The following is a 25,162-nucleotide window of genomic DNA, read 5'->3' on the forward strand; positions in this document are numbered from 1 at the left end:
CCCATCTTGGTGTAGTTGTGGCCCGTTGTTGAGGCCCACTTTGATATATATGAGGCCCATGTGATCGGCCCATCTTGATATATTTGTAGCCAGTTGTTGAGGCCCACTTTGATACATATGAGACCCAGGGTATGAGGCCCATTTGATGTATTGGAGGCCCATGGGTCGAGGCCCAATGAGATGTACATAAGGCCTATTGCAATGTGCGATTCCACCATGGTTTATATGATGATGCACTGGGAGCAATGTTGGTTTGACGTCCACATTATAGGATGATGTTGGTTAAATGTCTGCATTGTCACTCTCCCTATGACCCATTGTTAGGCCCATACTAGTAGTGTAGGCCATCTAGGCCCATCTTCGTTATACACAGAGCCCATCACTATATAACATGCTTAGTATAGATCCATGATTCATGATCATACGCATCATATGTATGCTAAATATGAGGAGTGATTAATCATAGCATATGCCCTCAGGCAGATTATTTATGAGCTCCCTGATATGCGGAGTTGCCCTTCATGAGCGCGTGGTATGCGCAGGATTTGTTGCATGTCTAATAGAGTGATTCATGTACTTGCATTTGTGTGATTATGATTATTGTATGCCCTAGCGACATCAGGGTCATAGCCTCCACAGACACCTTGTGGATGGCTGGAATGGATACCGAAAATACTGTTTCTAACATTGGAGCGCCATAGATGTCCTTGGGTGAAAATCTCTAAATCCAATGATACCAGAGGATGACTCCAACGTCGAGACCGAGTGGATACACGAACACGCGAGGGCCGTATACCAGTAGGCCGCGTCTCCCACTGTGTCGTGGTCGGTTGGAAATGGGTGTAACCTTACCCACCTGAGTGAGGAGGCAATTTCTAGGTTGAGTTTGACCAGCTTGAAGAATGGGTCTGTTATCGACGAGCTGAGCCCGATATTAGCAGGCGGATAGTGAGGTCTCTTCCACTCTCTCAATTGTGCGTCCGGATAGGGACGGCAAGCTGGCGTAGAGTGTACTAGACCCCAGTAATTATCCAGAATGAGAACTGTACTGATATTTGATATTGTGGATGAGGATTGACATGCTTAAGTTGCATCTCGCATTACATGGTCTTGATATGACCGATAGTATTCATATCTTGCACCGCATAGCCTTGGTACGGCTGATTGCATTCATGTACTCATTAGCATGATTCCATATTACTCTGACATTGCATTCTGAGCACGCTCATATTGCGCACACACTTACATCACCATCTAAGCTTTCTATAAGCTTATGCACGATTGATGCATGCAGGTGACGCTAGGACGCAGCCGTAGTATAATAGCAGCAGGAGCGTGCAGACGAGTTTTTGGAGTTTCCGTTATTTGCATTATCTTGTATTTTCCTTTCATACGCATTGTACTTAAAAGTTCTTTTTATTATAGTGGATTTTGTGATGGTGTTCTTTTGGTTATTGTTCGTGGGTTATGCTTATGGTTATGCTTTACTGAATCAAAATCATATTTGAAATCCTCCTTGTAGGATCCTAGGATCGGAACCTGGTGTATAGACGTCAGGAGCCGAGAATGGGGTACTATGGAGGCTGTCGGCGCCGGATTTGGCAATCGAAATTTTGTGAGCCTGGTTTCCGAGTTCGGGGCGTGACAATATTTGATAAAGATCAAGTCTAGCATACGAGTGTAAACCTGAATTACAAGTACAAATTACTTTTATTGGATTTTCATTATTCCTAGGATAGACTGAGATAAAATAAATTGATACATTTAATTTGGTTTGATTTATGTGAGATGTCGTGTTTTGTTGATTTCTTCTGCTATTTATAAATTTCTCCCGTAACTATTTATCATATGTTTCTCTTTTTTTAATTTGTTAGTTAAATCAGCTGAAGAGTTGTCATGTCAACCTTTTAGATCATTCACTCCTTTTTCTTATACACTTTCCTTTGATCGTTCATCTTTCGCTCGACTGCTTTTCACTTCTAGCATCTCAGTTGCTCATTTTGCTTCTAAACACTTCTCAACCGCTCAGTATACTTTTAGACACCTCTCAACCGCATCTTTCATCTCGGTTGTACCTTGCTAGATGTCCTTCGGCCACTTGGTTTACTTTTAAATACCTCTTGGCCGCACCTCTTAGATGCTTTTCAGCCATTTGGTTTGCCTTTAAATACCTTTTGGGTCATGTCTTATCATCCAACCAACTATGCTTTCATAAAAAGTAATTCTAATATCCTTGAAAATCTTTAATATGTTATATCTTTTCCTTACTATAATATATGTCCATTCTTAATTAACTACTCCAAGAATACTTGAATGTTGAAACACAAATCATGAGCCATTCGTGGAACTAAAATGATCGGATGTTCATATCTTATTCCGTAAGAGAAATGCTAATAGAACTCTAAAACATATAGTGGGTGCGGTTTAGATGCTCACAAGTGTTGGACGTAGGCCAGTGGGGCCCACTGGTGAGCAATCACTAGTGGGTGGGTCACATATGTTTAGGCTTCTTCCGGCCTTTTCCTTTCTGTTGAGATTTCAAATTCATGTTTGAATTTGATTCTGGATAGGAGATAGGGAGAAGACCGGATAATCTGGTCTCATCCCATATCCTTCCTTTCCTATATAAAATGATACCTTTTCTCTCGTAAAAGGCAATCAATTATATGAAATACCGAGAGTATACAGAGATATATAGTGTGCATCAAAATTTGTCCATTTTGGCTTGTCCTTAGGACGATTTAATCCATAGATCGTGATTTGGGGCCATCTATACTGTAAAATCAGATATGTGAATAGATTCATCTGCTCTGGTAGTAAATAGGTGGGCCATTGTAGCATTAATATTCTGTTTTGTGAGGGTTCCATGACTCATGTAGACCGCCAGATCTTGAGGGCTCACCTTCCGTGCTTCCCTACAACAAGGTCATATAACACATTGGCCTCACAGGCTGTACGTATTTGTCAAACTCAATTTTACACAAGGACATGTGCTTGAAAACACCTGTCCTGAAATAAAAGATTAATTCTATTTAAATATGACGTAAGCAAGGATGGCCTATATTTGCTAAAATGATTGGACACCTTATCCCTAACACTATACATGAAGAAATATAATGTTTTATATACATTTATAAGATGTATGACCATCCATATTAAGGCCTAAAAATGGGCCGACCCCAAGCTTAGATTTCGAATTGGTTGGGCCAGGCCTTTGGACCAAGCCTATTTGAAATTTTGATTTTGCTGGGCCAGGCTCGGCCCATTGCTAGCCTTATGCGTGCTAAACAGCCACAAGATCGGTCTATACCTGATCTGCACTCGCCCCTAACGATTCATAAAGAGACAACTTTTGCAGGATCCAACCCGTTCATCAGGTGGATCATACCACAAGAAACAGTTTGGATTGAACGTCTGGGTGACGAAAGTTTTGTATCAGGATGATATTTGTGCCTCCAGTTTTTATGAGTGGTAATAACCCTATGAACGGTTTGGATGGCATATAAACATTATGTTCAGCTTGGAAGGCTTCAACGGTGGATGTTTTCGTTCCCACTGTTTCATTGGTGTGACCCACCTGAATATTGGATCTGGCTGATCTGTATATTTCGGCCATATTGTGGTCTTTCAAAACAAATGGACGGAGTGGATTTGTCACATCCATCTCTTTGGGCCCGGAAATCCTCTTCCATTTGATTTGGGGAATATCTGATACTCATGATGCATATGGCACTTGATAAGCACGCATTCCTAAATGGCACACGTGCCATATTTTCACTCAAGTTCAACAGACTAAATTTTCGAGAAACCTCTCTAAAATTTATAATCCAAAAATCATATTAGTTGAACATTCCTAGCCTCTGATTCCTGGACACGTGATTGTGGAAACAAGACCGTTGGCTATTTTCGTTTTTAAGCGTCCATTAAATGTCCGATAGGGAGATAATCAAATAAATAAATTTTTTTCATGATACATCTAAGCTGAGAACAATAAGTTGGACAGCTTGGTTTAAGTTGATTGAATTCTAGGTATGCAATTTCTAAATATTTTCTATGTGCGTGAGTATCATCCATAAGTCTCTGCCAGAGTACCAAAGTTTTTCTCATTTAAATTCATTTTACGCTCGCTGTCCCATTCCTCATTATTTTATTGAGATGGGATATAAACGGTCATTTTTTGGGCAGGGAAAACATTGATACTCCGGGAGGATTTTTCTTTTGATACACATGCACACATTTATTATATATATTTTGTGTATACAGACCAATCCAAACCGTCCAAATGATAGATCCACTTATTTAAATCAATATCAGAGTCGTATTGATAGGAAAATTTCCGAATATAATATAAATAGATAAAACTTGTTAGTATGGACAATGGTTTTTTATTTTTTCCATCCTTCCGATGAACACCAACAAAACAGCCAGAATAATCCAAAATCTATTCTAACCCTACATATAACGTGACCCACAATTTTCACGGTTCAGATTGACAATATATCTGCCAAATTTATACAGCACACGCATGTACACCATTTCCTGCTCTCTCTCTCTCTGCATCTCTTTTCCATTTTTGGGTTCTTCCCTCTCTCCAAAGCAAATTTGCAGTCCTTTTTCAAAATTCAAACCTTTTTCTCTCTCTCCTTTTTTTACTTCTACCCCATTCTCCTTCTCCTTCTCCTCCCTGTCTGCTTTTCTACTTGATCTCTACCACAGACTCTCCAATCCAAGAACTGGATCTTTGATCATTCGACAATGGCGGTCTGTCAGCCGGCATATGAGGATTTCCGTCGACAGAGATTGGAAGAAAACAAGAAAAGGATGGAAGACCTCAATCTCACTATGCTCTCTCAGACTTTGCGAAATGCCTCTCCCAAGCCATCCCCTGTTTGGCCCTTCTTTCCACTCCCACCCTTCATTCTCATTTTACGTGTATTTGATTCATTGGATTGTGTTTGATATATCTGGGTTTTTTTTTTTTTCTTTTTAACTGCCTGTTTTGTGTTCGCTGATAGGTCAAGTCGGGGAAGCCACGGGTGGTTAGGAAAGAAGCGGGTCTTGTTAAAGTTCGGAGATCGTCTCGTGTCGCAAACAAACCAGCTCCGATTTATAAGGAAGTGAGTTTTTATTTTTTTGGTTATTCATCCTTCGAAGCTTGAAGAATGGTTTTCAATTGTTATTGGAATTGGCGATCTTGAAACAAAGCGTAGGGCTATGTTCTATATGAAGTGTATATAAAAAGGGAAATGATGAATAGAGAAATGGACAGAAATACTGCTGTAAAATGAACAAATTGAAAGAAGAAAATACTAATAGTTGGAGACTAGATGGGATTACAGTTTGTCCCCTCAAAGTGGCAATCAACCTCAATGGTTGGAGATGAGTGGTACTCCATGCTTCACTTCAGCTGAAGTGATGGACCAGCCCGTTTGCCCATTTTGGTAATTTAACAGATGCATCCCATTGCCACAACCAAAGGAATATGATAGATTATATTGAACTCCATGATTGGTTTGAATCCCCTATTTGGATTAATCTGTCAGTGGAAATTTTCAAATTATTAGATTTGGTGTTTACATTGTCATTGCCGAGTGGACAGCAATTGAACGCTTGAATAGACCGTTCTCACCTCTGTATACGGGCTGCAACATATGGATACAAGGGTCCACCTAAGAATGCTTATGTGAATAGATTGTCCACAACTAGGAACTGATGGCTTCTTGATTTTATGTGTGTATTCTCAAGACGTGCCCAAACCATGTGCCTTTTTTTCTTTCATATAAATACAATGTGTGTGTACACTTGTATCCACTTCGTATATGGTTTGGAGAAGTTCTCTCCTTCTCGAATTCCGTGTGCCAAACAGTCCTATAAAATAGATGCATGATAGCTATATTCTGAAAGAAATGCTTCCTTTCAAACATAAATGCACAAACAAGCATATGCCAATGATGCTTGTTCTGCTTATGTGGAGGTGAACTTGTCCACATACAAGTCTCTCTCGAAGCATTGCTCCATGTAAAAAACCACATCTTAGAATCTAGCAAACCATTCTACGGAATGTGTCTTGGCGAAATTTTAAATATTTTAGGATATGATGATATTGTCCCATTGAATTGAAAGTTGATTCTACATATTAAAGTAATGTAACTAAACTGATATGCAATTCTCATGATGTATGGGCAGGCAGTGGTTGAATATGTGGAGAGGCCTAGAAGGTTAGTGGACACATTTACATTTCATAGACTGCTTTTATAGGATAAACTTTGCCTTATGGCAGCATTGTTGTTTTTGCCTCTTCTAACTGCTACTTTTGGGAGTTGATCAAAGCTACAAGCGCAGGTCTTTGCTCAATAGAGTATATGCTTCAGATGAAGCTAGATCATATGCTATAGAGAAAGCAAATGAAGTTCAATCAAATCTGGAGCCTGAATTTCCAAGCTTTGTAAAGCCCATGCTCCAATCCCATGTTACTGGTGGGTTTTGGCTGGTAAGTTTTATCATTCATCAAAATACAAGATTTCAACATCAATAGATGAATGTTTTCCAATCATGTATCAATGATGGGTTCTTGGGCATTGGGTCTGCATATGTAGCATATGAAATGGGCCTACATGTGAAGTATTTGAGATACTTATTTTTTATCGATTTGACAACAGGGGCTTCCTGTGCAATTCTCTAAGTTAAACTTACCAAGACACGACGCTACAGTTACTTTAGTTGATGAAAATGGGGATGAGTACCCTACAGTATATCTGGCCCAGAAGACCGGGTTGAGCGGTGGATGGAGAGGTTTCTCTCTCGCTCACGATTTGGTTGATGGGGATGCTTTGGTTTTCCAATTGGTTAAGGCTACGATATTTAAGGTGATGGTTTGGGTCCCTTGCTAACAAATTATTATTATTATCATTTGTTATATTTTTTTCCCCAACTTCAATGTTACCTTTCTTGAAATGCTTAATCTTTGATATATATATATATATATATATATGGTGACAATTTAACATGTATTCCTCTTTGAAACAAAACGGCTAGACATAATTATGAGAGCACATGAGGGCTGCTAAAATTCACCTTAAAGAACTAAAAATTCTATTCCCTTTTCCATGAAGCTATTAACAATTTGTAATCATATTACTTCAAAAAAAACCCACAAATGTATAGGTTTGTTCGGCAGTAGGACAATTGAATGGTTAAATGCAAATGACTTCCAACTCCTTCAGTTTTACATCTCACAAGCACTTCTCTATATAGTCTTCCTATTGGTAAATGTTTCGTCTTCAAACCATGAAACTGCCTTTCTTCATTCATCATTCGATGATGCTCTTTTTGGGCTTATAGGAATATAAGCAATATCCCTCAACCTGCTATACAATGTAAACAATGTTTGATCTTCCTTTAGAAAATAATTTATTTGATTTCACAATATTGACATTGGTTAGTATACGGGTTTTACGAGAAGCTCGTTAGTGAAGCATAGATTAACATTTTTGTGGCATGGAATGCCACTTCTTGGATATTCTCTTGCTTATTGAAGTGTGTTCTTTGTGGCTTTTCGAAATTAATTACAAGTATACAAATATATTCGTTTTTGTTCAATCTACCTTCTATATTACAATGCTATATATACGTTTTTGTTCAATCTACCTTCTATGTTACAATGCTATGTTTATGTAGATATAGAAGATACTCAACAAGTTCCCTCTCGAAACTTGAAGCTTTTGCATTTTAAGGGGTGCATCGGACCATTTATGTATACCACAAATGCTCTCTATCAATCATTTCTTTAAATGCTCATGTTTTTTTTTTTTTTTAAAGAATGTGTGTACCCTCTTTGTTGTGAATTAATGAGTCTACTTTTGGTTGCATTAGGTTTTCTTTTGAGATGCTCCTGTATTTTTATTTTTGTTTTTTTGTCATCAAGGAACAACATCCCTTTGTTGTGAATTAACGTGTCCTCTTTTTGTTGTGAATTAATAAGTCCGCCTTTGGTTGTGAATTAATGAGTCTATCATGAGCTGTTACTTATTTTTATTCTCCTCCCCCCTTTCTTCTAGGTCTTCATAATAAGGGCAAGCGGTTTAGAATCTGAGGATGATTTGGATGTTGGTCCGAAACGAATCAATGCAGGTACTTTCAATGGCCTCGTTTGCCACCCTTTTCATGGGTATTAGTGTCAAACAACCACTTGCTTTAAAAGCTCAAGCCATCAGAGGATGGCATATCAATGTATATGAAGGGACCTTAACACTCGGTATATCAATGTATATCAAGGAATTTTAACACTCCCACGCACGTGCTGGGTGGAACTTTGCATGAGAACATAGTGGACAAGGGAGGAGGGACACTCTCACACATCAAGGGACCCGCACGTGCAGGTGGAACTCTGCATGGGAACATAGTGGGCAAGGGAGGAGGGACACTCACACATCAAGGGACTTTAACACTCCCCCACACGTGCCGGGTGGAACTCTGCATGGGAACATAGTGGGCAAGGGAAAGATAGATATCAGCTTGACCCAAAACTTTTGTGGTCCTCGAGAAGTTCTCAATGGTGGGAGTTCAATTCCCACTATTTCCTCGGGTTTGATCCACTTGAGCTTTGTATATACCTCATATTTTGGCCCATGTCCTAAAATGAGCTGGCGAAACAGATGAATAGAGTAGATATGATGCATACATCCGGGCAGGCCCTGGCTACGGGCAATTTGCGCCCATGTGGTCGGGTGTGCATTAGATGACTTGTACATGCATGCAAGCTTTGCAAAGCTCCAATTAACTATAATTGGAGTAAGAAATAATACTATAATAATGTAAGACAAACATATAAAATTTCATAGTTGGTCTTGCTTGAAACTGCAACCCATCCCTTTCTCCTGAATCCTCTCATGTTGTCAAGCATCATATGTAGATACGGGATAGGAGATGAAAGCAATGCATGTTAAAATTTGGGTCCTTACTCATGCCTCAGTGGTAGACTCACAAGAGTTTCAACACAAGGTCATGGGTTCAAGTATCCATTGTGATGGAATCCCACCGTGGTGTGAGTGTGTGTGGGGGGGCGTGAGTGCATGTGTGAAAAAAGAAGAAGCAATTCATGTTAAGATTGATCATACTCACAAGAGAAGCTAAGAACCATTGCTATATGATATTATTTGGAAATAGCTAAGAACCATTGCTATATGATATTATTTGGAAGTAGCCAAGTGCATGTGGACATCATTGATGTCCCTGAATCATGCAACTATCGCCACGCCTCAAATTGTTATTTGGAAGTAGCTTCGTGCATGTGGACATCATATCCCTGAAAATCATGCAACTATCACCATGCCTCAAATTGTTATCCATTACATAATATCTTCAAGTTTAATAACCCTATCGTCTCCTTTGCAGGTAAAAAAAGGTAGCAGCAACTAATTTTATTGACCAGATGATTGTGGTAGCCGGAGCAACGCTCAGTTTTGTTCATTATTGTTGCTTGCAATTTATCTATGCTACAGTTTTCTAGGAAATGCATCATTGTTATCTGTACGTAATTTTGTCACCGGCAGTCATTTTGTTATGGCGTTAGCAGTACTTGATCCCTAAAGAAGATAGTCCTTTATGTTGGTTGATAAATGCAACTCTAATACTGGTCTGTGATGCCCAGGATATTTCCTTTTCTTCTTTTTTCCCCAATTTTGGAATGGATCCATAGTTCCTCACCTTTTTTTTTTTTTTAAATTTCCTACTATGAATCTCCGCACCTGTTTGTAGTCATCTTGCTTCGGTTTAATACTAGTTCAGCTCACTAACAGGAAGGAGAAGCAGCAGATTGCAGTCCGATCTGTCAGTTTTTACAGACAAAATAAGTTTTCAGAAACTGCATTTTTACACAGGGAGTTGTTTGATACTGGGTAGAGTTTGACACACGGAGTTGTTTCATACTCGGTAGAGTTTGACAGTAGATATGCAGGCACTCAGGAATTGTACACATGTAGGCTACATTAACTCAAATTAAACGAGTTAATTTGTAGAAGCCACTGTTGATAAGTCACGTTCCCAAATTCGAACTGATTAAACAATTTACTAACATCTGATTGGTGGACACTTGTTTGTTGAAATAGTACCTTAGATATTTTTCTTTTTTTAATAATTCAATAAAATGGGACCCATAGTTTGGAGAGTTAAATTTGAATACTTGTACGGCACTTGTGCAATTTCCATGTAATTTCTAAAAGTGCCATGGCACTTTGCAGGAGAAATTAATTTATGAACTGTCATCAGAACGGAAACGGATTGGCTACTCCCCCTGACACCAGCCCCGTGGCTGGTGGTCGGTGCTCTTTGGGCCCCGTCATGATGTATGTGTTTCATCCATTCCGTTCATCCATTTTTACAGATCATTTTATGGCTTGATCCCAAAAATGAGTGGCATATAAATCTCAGGTCGACCACACCACATGAAAACAATAGTGATTGGATATCCACCGTTAAAATCCTCCTAAAGCCCACTGTACTGTTTATTTGACATCCAATATGTTGATTAGGTCATACAGGCCCAGATGAAGGGAAAAAACAAAAATCAGCTTGATCCAAAACTTTTATGGCCCCAAAATGTTTTTTAATGGTCAACGTTCATTCAACACTGTTTCATGTAATGTGGTCCACATAAGATTTATATATATCTCATTTTTCGTTTCATACCGTAAAATGATCTGTAAAAATAGATGGACGGCATGGATGAAACACATACATCATGGTGGGGCCCACGGAGCACCGACCATCAGCCATTGGCTGGTGTCAGGGGGAGTAGCCAATCTGTTTCCCATCAGAACGTGTACAGCTTCTGCCAGGCTTTTTCGTCAACGTAGCTGTTCGCAAACGGATGCTTGCATCCGAGCTACCAAGCACTATTTTTATACATGTGAAGGATCTGGACCTTATCATCCGGGCCATTCCTAGAAAAATGACACCAATAGAATGATTTTAATTGATGATTGAAGGTTATCTAATGAATAGAACTCGATTGTTAAGGGAAAGACAAAAGAGGTCCAACCAACGGTTAAGATTCTACAGAAAAAATCGTCTAATCAACTGTTGTGATTTTTGGGCAATGGCCCTTCTTGAGAGACACTGACTCATACAATAACCCAATCTCACTCGTGACTTGGCATCATGATCAGAGGTATTCATCTGGTGGGCCCCATCAATTTCGTGGAAAGGGTCGCGGATTGGGTTTTACCCTCACAGAGGAACTAGCTAGAGACGGACGGTCTTTTCAGGGGATCTGTGGGCCCACTGTGGTGTATATGTTTTATCCACGATTTATATCTATTTTTGACATATCATTTCAGAGCATCAGCCTTTTCATTTTTTGTAGGCATGTCGAAGGCTCAAGTGGACCACCGTGATGTTTATTTGTCATCCAACCTGTTTCATAAGGTCACATAGGCCTGGATGAAGTTTTCAACGGTAAGTTTTAGTCCCCCCTGCTTCCTTTGGTATGGTCCACTTGATCCTTTGATATGCCTTTTTTTTTGTTCACACTCTAAAATGACCTGTAAAAATGGATGGACGGTATAGATTAAGCATATACATCACAGTAGACCTCAAAGAGCCCCTTACAGGACCGTCGGTGTCTCTTTGGGTATCTGGGCCATTCATCATATGATGCCAACCCGATGAAAAAAACAAAAAGGTTTTACCACATCAGCAACCTATACAAGGGGAAGATCCTCTAATCAGCTTCTAGGTTCATTTCACGGTCGTGATTTTTAGGCTTGAGATTGGTTTCGATCTTTCATTTGGTCTCGTGATCAGAGGCATTCATCTGGTGGGCCCTGTGGCAGAGATTTCATAACCAAGAACTTGCCCCAATCAATTGATCCCAACCGCTTGATTGGGTCTGAAAGTGGATCGATGCTCCCTTTTTTCTTTTTTTGTTCTTTTTTTTTTTTTTGGTTTCAAACAATCGATTTGAATGCCACAAATTGGACGGTTATGATTGTATAAGTGATGCCATTATTTGGTTGGCTATGGCACCTCCGGGGTGAGGCCCACTGGATCAACTCAATTAGACCCGATCCCGGGTGGAGTGGTCTAATTGACGCGATTTTTCAGTACCGATCTCGTAATTAACGGAAAGGAATAAAAGTTAGGAATCCAATGGAACATGGTGAATGTTGGCATGTCGTCCTCTGTTTCAGAACCATGAGAATGAACGTGTTTCCTGTCTCATTAGGTGTGGCCCACTTTTGTGCGTGGATTGCCTGCGGTCCGAAGCTAGATGGGGCCACCATGATGTTTGTGGAAAATCAAGTCCCGTCCATCCGTTTTTGCCACCTTTACGCGATCTACAGCTCAAGTGGGCCCTTCAACACGAAGCAGTGAGATTGAACGCCCGCCCTTGAAACATGTGTAGGGCTACAAAAGTTTTGGATAGATCCACGTCAGGTTTAGATCTGGCTAATGTTTTTGTGCTTTTAGTTTATCTAAGTAGGAATGAACTTACGAAAGTTTGGATGGCCTGTAAATATTATGGTTGACCACTTGACCCCGGAAAGGTTTCAACTATAGTCTTGTCTCTCTCACTCTTTCCTATTATGTGGCCTGTTTAAGTCTTGGATGTCCCTAATTTTTTGTCTCATCTCTTAAAATAATGTGTAAAAACAGATGAACGGTTGGATTTCTCAAAAACATCACGGTGGGCCCCACCTAGCTTCTGACCGCCGAACTTCCTGCCGTGGAAGCGATTAGCTGCCGCCCGGCTCCAGCTATGTGGGTGAGACCCCTGACCATGGGGCCCACGTCAATGAATACGTTCTATATCCAAGCCGCTCATCAGTTTTGCTGGCTCATTTTAGGGCATGGTGCCAAAACTTAAGTAGATGTAAATCTCAGGTGAAACATGCCACAGGAAACCGTTGTCATTGGATGTCCGTTGTTAAAAACTTCCCAGTGTACACCGTAATGTTTATTTGTTACGTAGACATGGATGAAAGGGAAAACACAAATAACAGCTTGATCCGAAACTTTTGTAAAATAAAGAAGTTTTTAACGGTGGGAATTTAATCTTTACTTTGTGATCCACCTGACACTTTTACCTGCTTCGTTTTCGGCAACAGGCACTAAAATGAGCTGAAAAAACTGATAGACGGCGTGGAAATACAACACAGACATCGAGGTGGCCCCGCTGTCAGGGTCTCACCCACATGGCAAGACCCAATATATTTGTGTGAAATTTACCTGTCCATCCGTTTTGAAAGCTAATTTTAGAGAATTCTACCGAAACTAAAATGGGTCACCCGAGGAAGGAAATTGGGGAAAAAAATTACTGCAGTTGAAACCTTCCTAAGCTCTAACTTGATGTTTATATGCTACCCAAGACGTGTAATGAAGCGAAAACAACAAAAATATAGCCTGATACAATACTTTTATAGTAATAAGAATGCTTCAACCATTCACACTCAATCCCCCATTGTTTCCTTTTGTGTGGTCTACTTAAGTTTTGTATACATCATTTATTCAAAAATAAAGGTCCTAAAATGAGCTCTTAAAGCAGATGAACAGATTGGATTTCTAACTAACATCTCAGTGGGTCTCACCCACCATCCTTGAAGTTCTTGCACCATAAACTTAGGTGGGGCCACCGTGATTCTGGTCAGGAATCCACTCCATCCATCAGTTTTTTGAGCTCATTTTAGAACATGAGATTAAAATTGAGCAGGATCCAAGACTCAAGTAGACCGCACTAAAGGAATAGGTGGTTAGGGAAATTGGAAAATTCCTATTGTTGAAACCTCCTTGGGTTCGTGAGTGTTAATAATGTCATTCCTATAGGTGTACATGAGTCGAACCGAGTCGAGCTTAGTACAGCTTGACTCGGCTCAGCCACTTGTCAACCGCAGCTCAAACTCGGCTCGACTCGGTTCTCAAGCCTGATTGGCCAACTTAGCTCGGTTCGATTAGTAGCTCGGACCAGTTCAAGCCAAGATTGAGCTGAGTTCGCCTCTGCAGCATTTTCACGAACACATGAATTGCATCTCAAATTCTCACTGCTTGTAAAACAGCAACAGTAGTTTTTTAAGATATTCTATCAAACACCTCTCAAGCAACATCAAAATCAAGAAAAGGAGGTATTTGTTTCACATACATACCTTCCTTGCCACCAACCGACACTTGATTGGGTCATTTCATCAAATAGTTGGTGAGCAACATCAATACCAAAGTAATTGAGTCACCAAATTGGTTCAATCCGAGTCCAATTTGACCTAGGTTCAATCAAAGCTGAGTCAAGCTCGAGCAAGCTTGAATTCGGCTTAGAATTTTTTTGACTTCAAAAATTCAGCTTAACTCGACTCAAAATCAATTTCAAACGAGTAGAATCAAGCTTTTTTGAGACGAGTGGAACAAGCTAACCAAGCTCGTGTAGAGCCCAGGTCAATCCTACCGAGATGAACTGAAAACATAAATATTAACATGATTCAAAACTTCCTTGGCCTATGAATATTTCATGTCCTAAAATGAACTCACGGAATGGACCAAAAGGATTTCTAACAAACATCACAATGGCCCCACCTGGGTCCCCAGTGCAGGAACTTTCTGCTAAAGGCTTTCCCAGTGAAAACGGATTGGCTATTCCCCCTGCCACCATGACGGTGGCTGATGGTCGGTGCTTTGTGGACCCCACCATGATGTATGTGTTTCATTCATTCAGTTCATCTATTTTTACAGGCCATTTTAGGGTTTGATCCCAGAAATTAGAGGGATATAAATCTCAGGTGGACCACACCAAAGGAAAACAATAGCGATTGGATATCTACCATTAAAATCCTCCTAAGGCCCACTGTACTATTTATTTGACATCCAATCTGTTGATTAGGTCATACAGACCCAGACGAAGGGAAAAAACAAAGATCAGCTTGATCCAAAACTTTTATGCCCCCAAAAAGTTTTTAATGGTAAACGTTAATTCAACACTGTTTCCTGTAATGTGGTAAACTTGAGATTGGGATATCCCTAATTTTTGGTCTAATACCATAAAATGATCTATAAAAATATATGGACCGCATGGATTAAACATACACATTAGGGCGGGGCCCACAGAGCACCGACCACCAGCGATTGGCAGGTGGCAGGGGAGTACCAATCCGATTCCATTCGTACTCTCTCTGATGTGTCGCACGTAATGCGCGTCGGATTATGCGATCCGCCAGCCTGTAGATGGACCGACCAGGGTGGAGTAAGCGCCGTTGTAATCCCATCACCCCATAGGCGCAAGTTAGCTCGACGCACTCCATTTAAAGGAGGAAACATCTGGGCCCGAGGCGCACGCTAAAATCCGGCATTGCGACGGTGCGCTGTTGACATGTCAGCACATGGCAAGAAAAAGAGAGAGGGGAAGGCCGAGCTTCTATTCCGCGCTTTTCTCTGACCTCTCTCTCTCTCTCTCTCCCTCAGAAATGGAATTTCTTCCTCCGGGGCGCCGGGATTCCCGCCTCTTGAGTGCTGCACAAACCCCATTCTCTCTCTCTTCCCTCTCTTCCACCATTACGGCTCCGAATCACCACCCCCAAATCTCTCGTTCCTCCTGTAAGCTATTCGGACATTCCCTCTCCTCTCTCAATTTCTTGATTTTTTTTTTTTCGGGCATTCTTCGCTCATTGATCTTGCTTTCTACCTGCATTGATGCAATTGAGAGGAATTCCTAGGCCGATTCACTTTCTCGGCCGTCTCTCGATTCGGATCTCATCTCAATCGTTATTATTTTATTTTATTTTTTTGTTTTTTATATTAGAAATTCACGTGATTCGAATCCAGCAAGCTGTCTCCATTTCTTTCAGTTTTTTTTTTCTTTTTATCGTGAATTGCTGTGTGAATTTGCGTCGAACTGTATGCAGAGAATGCTGATGAATTCAGTTTTTTTTTTTCTTTCTGGTTTTGAAATTATTACAGGGATCTGTTGACTTTGATTTCTTGCGATTTCTGATCATGGTTCCGTCTTCGGTTGCATTGGGCTTGGATGTTTAGAGGCAGACGCTATTGTGAATAGGGAATTTTGCTGGGAATAGGGAGAACAATGTCGTCGAAGACTGACCGGATGGTCCCTCTGGGAGTGCTGCTGAAGCGAGAGTCAACAATCGAGAAGATTGAGAATCCAGACATCTCTCATGGCCAGGCTAACCAGAGCAAGAAAGGCGAGGACTTCACATTGTTGAAGACTGAATGCCAGAGGGTACCAGATGACGGGGCTACTACATTCTCCGTCTTTGGGGTAAATCTTTTTTTTTTTTTTTTTTTGGGGGGGGGGGGCTTGTGGTTGTAGTTGCATGATCATCATGTAATTTCTGTTTCGTGAAATTTGGGATGCATTTGGATGCGCCATATCGTATTTAAGTGCAATTATGTTACTTTTAAGTTGGACTTGAAAGGGATGTAACTTCAACTTGGGGGATAGTTCGTCATCATCGATGCTATGTGACATCGTCATTTTTTGTCATTTCCTCTTGATTGAACTGAATTATCACTTGTGCATCCAAACACAACCACATGAAATTACCATTTAGGGCTCGTTTGGTAGCACGGATTTTGAACTCCCGTGGAATGGATTGGATTTTAGTTATTAAGGAATTGAGTGGATTTGAAATCAGAGCTTTGAGTTGGGAATTCAAAGGGAGCTCTTTTTGTAGGATTTGGATTCCTCTCAAATTCAAACCAAATCCCTCCAATTCCTAGCTACCAAAGGCCTAAAAAATGGCAAATCCTCACAAATCCTTCCGAATCCACGTGGCCAAACTACCCCTTCGTAGGTTTGTATGGGGATTTTTTTTTTTTTCATTTTCAAATTTTATGTGCTTATTCCTGTGCTATTATAGATGCAATTTATGTTTTCATTGGGATATGACAGTACATACAAGTGTTATGTGCTAATGGTCCTTTATAACTTCGTTGGGATGTTTGGCGTGTTAGAGGGGAAACCACCAAATCAAAAACCATCTCTTTTTTTTTTTTTGGTCAATTGAGAACAAAATTTGTTAAAAGAGGAAAAGATGCATATCAGTGTAGAGTCTTGAAAGTGTTTGCAAATAAAAGCATATAATGCCCAGCTATCCAGAGTTAACATTTGAAGCAAGACAACAGAATGAGACTTTGTTTGTTTGAAGGTCAACTATAAAGATGCAGGAGTATCCCTTTTGAGCCATGTAATTGCATTTAAGGAAAAAATCACTAGAGCACTATGTTAGTGGGTCCACATCCTGATTGTGGTTTTGCAGGTGTAGAGGCACGCAGATATTTGATTCACATGCAACTTCTCTCTCATTCAATGAAGTCTGTAATCTTTTGAAAGAACATTGATTAGCATTGATTCCCCAAACCATGATCTTTGTTGAGTTGATTTTTCTGAGTAGCTGATGCAAGACTCATGATTTAATGTGGAGATTATGAAAAAATTCATAAAGTAATTCAATTAACAAAAGATGCTAACCCACCAAGTAATTAAGAGTCAAGGATAGGAAATAAAATCTGATTTAACATAAGTCACATGCCCGCATGCTAAGAAATCACATAAATCAATTAAAACCAGGCTCGATGGAAGGATAGAACTTTCAATTTAGCATAGGCACGTTCCGTACTCAAGGGATAGATTTGTAGGTTTTATTATTAGGGTTAGGAGGGGAAAAATCTGAAATTTGGAAAATTAGGGCTCATGAGAATTAGGGATTTTTGAATTAGGGTTTTAAAAATTGGGAAAAATAGAAAATTGGGGATCTAGGGTTTAGGGTAGGGTTATGAATGAGGAATCAAGGGGTTTTGATGGGGGAAGTAAGGGGAAATCAAATGATTGAGTGGTTGTCCATACGGTCAGCCTAGGCCCTAGGGGCTCGCACTTGTGGGTCGTTAGGTCTTCAATAGTTGATTTCGGTTGGGGTTGAAGTTGGATGATGAAAAGTTGAAGAAAAAGGTGATTTGGATGGTCTTCGATAGGAAGTGAAGAAGAGAGATGAAGTTTTGAGGAAAATACATCTTTTGGATAAAAAGGAAGAGAAAAGGAAGATAGATGGAAGCCTCATACCTCCGTTGAATGGGGAATGGAATCACACCACACCCAAGCTCCAAATCACATGGAGTGTTCTTCAAACCACATGAAGAAGAGAAAACACAGCTTTTTAAAATTATTTTAATAATGGCATTAAGGGGCTTCACACACCCATCTTTCTCTTTTATAGTCTCATAAAAGACCTTTACAAAAAGACGCTCTCAGATAAGATTCTCAACATAAAGATGCTTAATAAATTAAAAGTTGTTCTTAACTCCTTAATCTCAACACAAATATAAAGTATACTAAAAATAACGAAGCATGTAAACAATCTAAACAACTAAATTATTCGTGGCCTATGGGGGTCCATGATCAAGATGTCCGATGATGATCCAACAGTCCAATCATCGTGTCCACCCAATCTAACAGTCTAATGTGTCCATCAAGCTCCTATATGCAGCTCACGTGCATCTTCCCAGTATAGGGTCTTCAAAGATACATGAACATGCACGTGGGGTCTTCAACATGGCTAAGAATGTGATTTCGGCTAAGTGGGCCCCATGTAATGACCTTCTAGGCATAATGGGACTGGATTAGCCCTCCTCTAGTATGGTGCTCGGATGTCCTCATCAGTAGCTATCCATGATGATACTTTTTTTATGTCATACTTACTGTTATTTTTATCGCTAAAAAAAGTAAAAGACCCATCTATTATTGCTGCATTAAAAGGTCATATGCACTAATGCACATGCTAAGTTACGCGGCGACTGATTCACAATTGAGTCTGTTTTAGACCTTTGAGGCAATTGATGCAAATAATAGAATTCTCAAGATGTTGAAATAAAGTTGCTTATTTCACATTTTAGAACTTAAAAAAAAATAAAAATTTACATGTAGCTAGTGTCCTGTTGAAGTTTAGTGTCTCATAGGTGATGCCTAATTCCATTGCTGATCTATATCAATCCTAGCATGGGGGAGGGCCCAGAAGCAAGAAATCTTCTAGATGGAGAATTACCTTGCTTGCGGTTATTTGGTCTCTTTAAGGCGAGAGGAATGACCATTGCTTCTAGAGCAGGAGTTGTTTGTCTCTAGACGTTATTAGTGACGTCAATCAATGTTGAAAGGATTAGGCGCTTTAAGTGACTTGGTTGTATTTTTATTTTCTTTCTTTCTTTTATGTTCAGTTGTATTTTCTTTTTTCTGGTTATTTCCTTTTCTCCGTCTTTTTTGTATGCTTAACTTTTTTGGCCTTTCGGCCTAAATAAATTCAATATCTTTCAAAAAAAAAAAAAAAAATTGTTGAATGATTTCCTAAATTATGATTTGTAGTTTTCTTTTTCTTTAAAGATGAAATTTATTAAAGCCAAAGGCCAAGGAGAACAACATGACAAACAAAGGAAAAACAAAACAAGCCAAAAGAGAAAAGAAACTAGAACCTAAGACCTACCTGTCAGGGAACCCGCTCCCTGACATCCAACGCAACCTTGCTGGAAACACCAGCAGCCAAGCCCCCACCTTATAGAAGCAATGATTGTTTCTCTCTAGCCACAATGCCCAAAATATCGCCAGCAAGGCTATTCTCCATTTCTTCCTTTCGAAGAGATTGTCGTTGGAAGCATGCCAGGATTGAAAGAGAGCTTCGACCATAGAGGGCATCACCCAACTAACTCCGGCTAACCTAAGAATACTAGACCACACTATGCGAGAGAGAGCAATGAATAAACAGGTGGTCGACATATTCCTCCGCACAAAGACACTTTGGGCATCCATTTAGAAAGATGAAGGATCTTTTACAGAGGTTGTCAATGGTAAGGATCCTATTACGCCCAGCAACCCAGGTGAAAGCAACAACTTTAGGAGGAGCTACATAAGACTAGACATAGGAAATGTGACTGTAATCTGCAGCTGAACAAGGAGTAGACAGGATCGTGTAAAGAGACCGAACTGAGAACACTCTGTTCCTAGAATGAGTCTAGAATAGAGAATCCTTTTCACCTTGAATAGGCACGATCCCCTATAAGAAAGAAAGGAGAGACAGAAAGTCACCTAATTTTGTGTCAGAAAGGTTTCTTCTGCAAGGGGGAAGCCAAACTCCCCTCTATCTTGAAAGGAAAAGCAGCTAGCTACAAAGATGTCAACACGTGTGGAAAGATTCACAATGGAGGGGAACAAATCCCTTAGACGGGCACTTCCACACCAAACATCTTCCCAAAAATGCACCCTAGAGCGATCCTAATGAGGACATCACGTCACGTACACCCTTAGGTACATATCAGTGGAGGAGGCGGGCCGCACCAATTTCCATGTGGCTAGGCGAGTGCCCGTGATCGTGCTGAAGACGACATGTGCATATGCGAGCATCTGGAAGACCCCACACTGGGAAGATGCACATGGGCTACTTTATAGAGTGATCCAGACCGTTGGATTGAAGGGACGTGATGATCGGGCTGTCGGATCACATGATCGGGCCATTTATCATGGATCGTCTACACTAGTTTTCTTAGATTTTATCATCTTATAGGACTTTGTTTATGTTATGTTTAGACACCATTAGGAGTGTTTCTATTTGATTTTAGTTAGATTAGGGCTATTTTTGTCAAATTAACAAGGTGTTTATTGTAATTTTTAAACTTTCTTGAAGCTATAAAAGAAGGTGGGCGTGTGAACCTCTCCCTCATTGGATTTTGTGATTTTTAAAAAAAAGCTTTTGCTTTCTTCTTCCATCTTCATGCGATTTGAAGATACTTCTGTGTAATTTGGAAGGGAGATTGGTGCGAGGTCTCCATCTATCCCCATACCTTCTCTTTTCTCTCTCATGCAGGTATTTTCTTCAGGTTCTTCATTCTCCCATCCTAGATTTACGTCTTCTCCCAAACCCAACTTTCTCATACCCATCCATAATCCAAACCCTAACCGACCTAAATCCATCCACCCCACGTCACACATGTGGCCGTACGGCCACACGTGTGAATCCCACCTAGCCCCTTTTTGGTTTCTCATCATCATTATATCAAAACCATTTTTTAAAAAAAAATTTATATCAAAACCCTTTTCTTCCATACCCGAAACCCTAACCCTAAACCTAAAATTCCTAATTTTCCTACTTTCCCAAATTACTCAAACCCTACTTAGGTTGTATTAGGTTTTCTATTTTGAAATAGATTATACCCTATGCTAATTGGATATCCCTACATCCATTAGATTCTAGTTTCTCTTTATTTAATGATTTTGTAATACGATGTTGGTAGCTTAGGTTAGGATTATGCATAATGTTCTTTTAATTTTCATGATATTTGTGATGATTATAGCGATGTGTATAGCTTTTTTGGTTAAATATCTTAGTTCGGCTACTTGATCTCACATGTTATTTGGTTCATGCATCGGTCCTGCATCAGATCCCCTACAGCAAAGTTTAAACCATTATAATTTGTAGCTTTGATGGTTTGGAACTCAAATAGTAAATTGTTGTAATACTTGTTTTCTAGATTTCCAGCTCATACATTTATGTATAGAGGATACGAACAATTCAATAAATCTCTTTAATACCTAGAATTTGGGTGGCAATCCATCTCAGACATGCTCAACATCTTCTGGCCACCTATTCTAAAGACACCATTCATATTATTTCTGCGGTTTTATTCAGGTTGCTTGAATTACTGTACTTTGTTTTTTGCAGCTATTTGACGGACACAATGGATCTGCAGCTGCTATATACTCTAAGGAGAATCTCTTAAACAATATTTTGGCTGCTATTCCTTCAGATCTTAGCAGGGACGATTGGCTAGCTGCCTTGCCAAGGGCTTTGGTTGCAGGGTTCGTCAAAACTGATAAAGATCTAAAAGATAAAGGTACGAATGGAGTATTAAGGACAATACGTTATGCATATGTATAATGCTGATTTTGTCTCTAATTCCATGCTAAAGATTTATCGTTGGTGCCACTAAGGGCCCGTTTGGATACTAACAAATAAGTAGTTTTTTGAACTTACGTAAGATAATTACTTTTCTTAAATAAGTTTGTTTGGTTATTAAACTTAAATAAGTAGCTTTTTAGAAAAAGTAACTTATTTTTATAAGTTATTTTTTATCGTTTTTCAACTTCCAAAAGTAACTTATTTCCTTCATTTTCATTGGCGACACATCAACTTAGGAAATTATTTAAAGCAATATACTTTCTGTGGCCACGAATTCCTTCCAAGTTTATGAGATTGGAAAATCATCCAATGAACGGGTAGATGATCTAGTGGGCCCCACATGATGATGGCCCATGGCCATATTGAGATGGCCCCACATGATGGACGATCCACATCAAAGGTCTTCCCCAATGATGAATGGCCCACATCCATGGCGAGCCCTGCATGATGGGCAACCCAGATCAAAGGTGGGCTCCACATGATGGGCAATTAATAATGGTGGGCCCCACATGATGCATGATCCACATCAAGGTGGGCCCCACACGCTAGACTGTTCACACCAAAGATCGGCCTAATGATGAGTGACCCATATCCAAGGCGGGTCCCACATGATGGATGGCCCACATCGGAGGTGGGCCCACATGATGGATTGTCCACATCAAAGGTGGGCTCCACATGATGAGCCGTGGATATTGAAGATGGGCCCCACATGATGGATGACTAACATCAAAGGTGGGCCCTATCTAATGAATTGTGCACATTAAAGGTCAGCCCTTAATGATGAATGGCCCACAACCAAGGTGGGCCCTGCATGATGGATGCCCCACATCAAAGGTGGGGCCCACACAATGAACAATCCACATCAAAGGATGGCCCCACATGATGGATGGTAGATGCGAGGGGGACCAAATAGACTTTCGGGATAATTACATATAATGTTGGAAACCAAATATGCTTTTCTACTTTTTGGATGATAAGTATGTTGTTTAGGGTTTAGGGTACTTATTCATTTATTAAGTAGAAACCAAGATAAGCTACTTATGGCATAAGTAGCTTTTCTAAAGTAACTTGTGATCCAAACGCCCCCTAAATGTCAAGGTTCAAGAATGATGGGAGTCTTGCTAATCATAGGCTGGCTTTGCTGCTCTAGGAACCACTACCCGTCATGATTCCTATGCATTATTCCCTGGATTGTTTATGTAGAAATTAGTTTGGAGACATTTATTAGAATTTTGATCGGTGGAACAATTGTTGAATGCCATGTAATCTCTGCGACTTGATTGTTTTTCTCTTCATTATATACTTCACCAGTATGCATGTATTTCAAGGGTGAGCATAGTCAACTAATGAAATGTGTGCTTCATCTAACTGCTTTGAAGCTGTGCATTCCTAGGCCTTAAAATTCATTGACTCAAGCAATACACTAATGGCATCATAGGAGGCTCTGTTTCTGGTGGGATCTTGCTTAGTAATTCATTGCATCATCTTTGTCATCAGAATATTTTTTAAAGTTCAAAAGTATTCCCGTCATAACCATTCAACAGCTTGATACTGGATTTATAATTAGAAGCTAATAAGCCATATATTTTCTGATGAAATGACTCTTATCAAACCATTAGAGTGATAGGTCACATTAAAGCAATCTGTCAACACTTCTTCTGAGGGTTGATTATTGGGATCTTTACTGTATCCTTCTGTTTCTCCTGTTCTGAGATTAATCTGTCAACACCATTAAACAGTTTCCAGTCAAGGCCAAATTATTTCAAAGCTAGGGGAATTGATGCTGGCCGATGCATAGGAACAGTTTCCAGTCAAGGGCGAGTTGGGCTGATTCTCGTAGTTCTATGATTGCAAAATAGTTTGAGATGAGTGAGAAACATTGAGATTGCGTCGACAATCCAGAGGAGAGGAAAAAATTGAGGGTAAGATCGGAAAGAAGTCGCTCTATCTCTATTTCTCACCGAGCAAGCCATAGAGCAACCTTCCAGCCTTTCTGAGGCATCCCAGATTCCCAATATCAATTATAACCACGATTTTTCCAATAAGCCCAATTACGCATCGTAAAACCTCAAGATTGTCACAATTTGCAACCCTTTTTAGAATGTACTCAAATTTGAATAATAATCCCACAATTTTCTAGCAATTAATAATATGCTCAAAAACTAGAAAAACCAACACAATTATGAATTTCAATATTATCATAGGAAGAAGAATCGAAAACATGATTGTCAACGAATAATTTGAAATAATCTAAACAAAACCAAGACCACACTATGAAAAGTTGTAGGAGGTGACTCACTTGAATAGTTTCAACTCGAATCTAGAGGTCTTGCCATTGGGATTCCTCCAAAGTGTTTGCACCCTCCGGTTCCTCCCGGTCCCAGAGGTACGGAAGCAAATCATCTAGGGCGCACAGTCGATCTTCCTTCCCGAACGACATCCTTAGCTTAGATGGGGACTTCATTAAAGATTATGGTGTTATCAAAAGAAGGGAATCCAAAAGGGGTAATCATCAACAACAACTCTCCCATAGATCTAGAGGTATCCAGGAGGTTACGAATCTGGAAGATTCAAGTGACTGGGTCAAGGTTGATACAAAAAATAAAAAATAAAAAAATCGTCATCGTCCTAAGTGCCTGCTTTCAACCCCCTTCGCCAATTTCCGACCTTATACGTTGATAGTTTTCCTGAAGAATGGATGGAGATTCACTTTCGGCGAGTCTTTGGGAGGTTTGGGGAGGTCAGAGAGGTGGTTATACCGAAGGAAAGAGGCTTTGCATCTATCAGTGGCTTTGCGTTTGTTAGGATGAATTCAAATGAGGAATTGAAAAGAGTTGTGGAACGGGGGGGATTCTATAGTAAAGAATTCTGGGTGAACATTGCTCATTTCGGGCTCGATAGAGTGAACTCTGAGAAGACAACGATGGAAATTGTGCCTCGTCCTCCTCCCATAGTCCACTTTGCTTCCCAATCCCTTCCACCTCCAACCCCAATTAGGACTAAAGGAAAGATCCCTGTTGCAGGACCTGCAAAATCATTCAAAGAGGCATTACAAGGGATGGAGTTACCCTCCGCTCCTCTAGGGGCCTTGGGCTCATCATTGCCACCCCGATCCCCAACTTTCCCTATTCCCCTTGGATCGCCGGTTGAGCCCTTTCTTCCTCCTCCTCCTCCTCCTTTGGAATCCTCCCCTCACCCTGCATCTGTTATCGCCCCCTCCTCTCCTCCTC

General features: G+C 40.1%; 2 protein-coding genes across 5 annotated transcripts in view; both read left to right on the forward strand.

Annotated features, from left to right (window-relative positions):
• Positions 1-4,631: 4,631 nt before the first annotated feature.
• LOC131236103 (B3 domain-containing protein Os06g0194400-like) lies at positions 4,632-8,307 on the forward strand. Its single transcript, XM_058233244.1, has 6 exons — positions 4,632-4,887; positions 5,016-5,117; positions 6,187-6,218; positions 6,331-6,490; positions 6,660-6,866; positions 8,058-8,307. Exons 1-6 carry the CDS (start codon positions 4,756-4,758, stop codon positions 8,172-8,174), a joined length of 750 nt encoding a protein of 249 aa, XP_058089227.1. The 5' UTR covers positions 4,632-4,755; the 3' UTR covers positions 8,175-8,307.
• A 6,999-nt stretch (positions 8,308-15,306) lies between these two features.
• LOC131236116 (probable protein phosphatase 2C 12) overlaps positions 15,307-25,162 on the forward strand; it is a 30,738-nt gene continuing 20,882 nt past the window's right edge. Inside the window, exons 1-3 of one of the 4 annotated variants that reach the window (XM_058233274.1) lie at positions 15,307-15,573; positions 15,937-16,255; positions 21,696-21,867. In XM_058233274.1, the coding sequence (XP_058089257.1) occupies positions 16,061-16,255; positions 21,696-21,867 (367 nt within the window). In that variant the 5' untranslated portion in view covers positions 15,307-15,573; positions 15,937-16,060. The remainder of the gene's footprint in view (positions 15,574-15,936; positions 16,256-21,695; positions 21,868-25,162) is intronic. The other 3 variants (XM_058233269.1, XM_058233252.1, XM_058233259.1) reach the window with 3 other exon arrangements.

Source organism: Magnolia sinica, chromosome 2, assembly GCF_029962835.1.
Source record: "Magnolia sinica isolate HGM2019 chromosome 2, MsV1, whole genome shotgun sequence".
Lineage (NCBI taxonomy): Eukaryota > Viridiplantae > Streptophyta > Magnoliopsida > Magnoliales > Magnoliaceae > Magnolia > Magnolia sinica.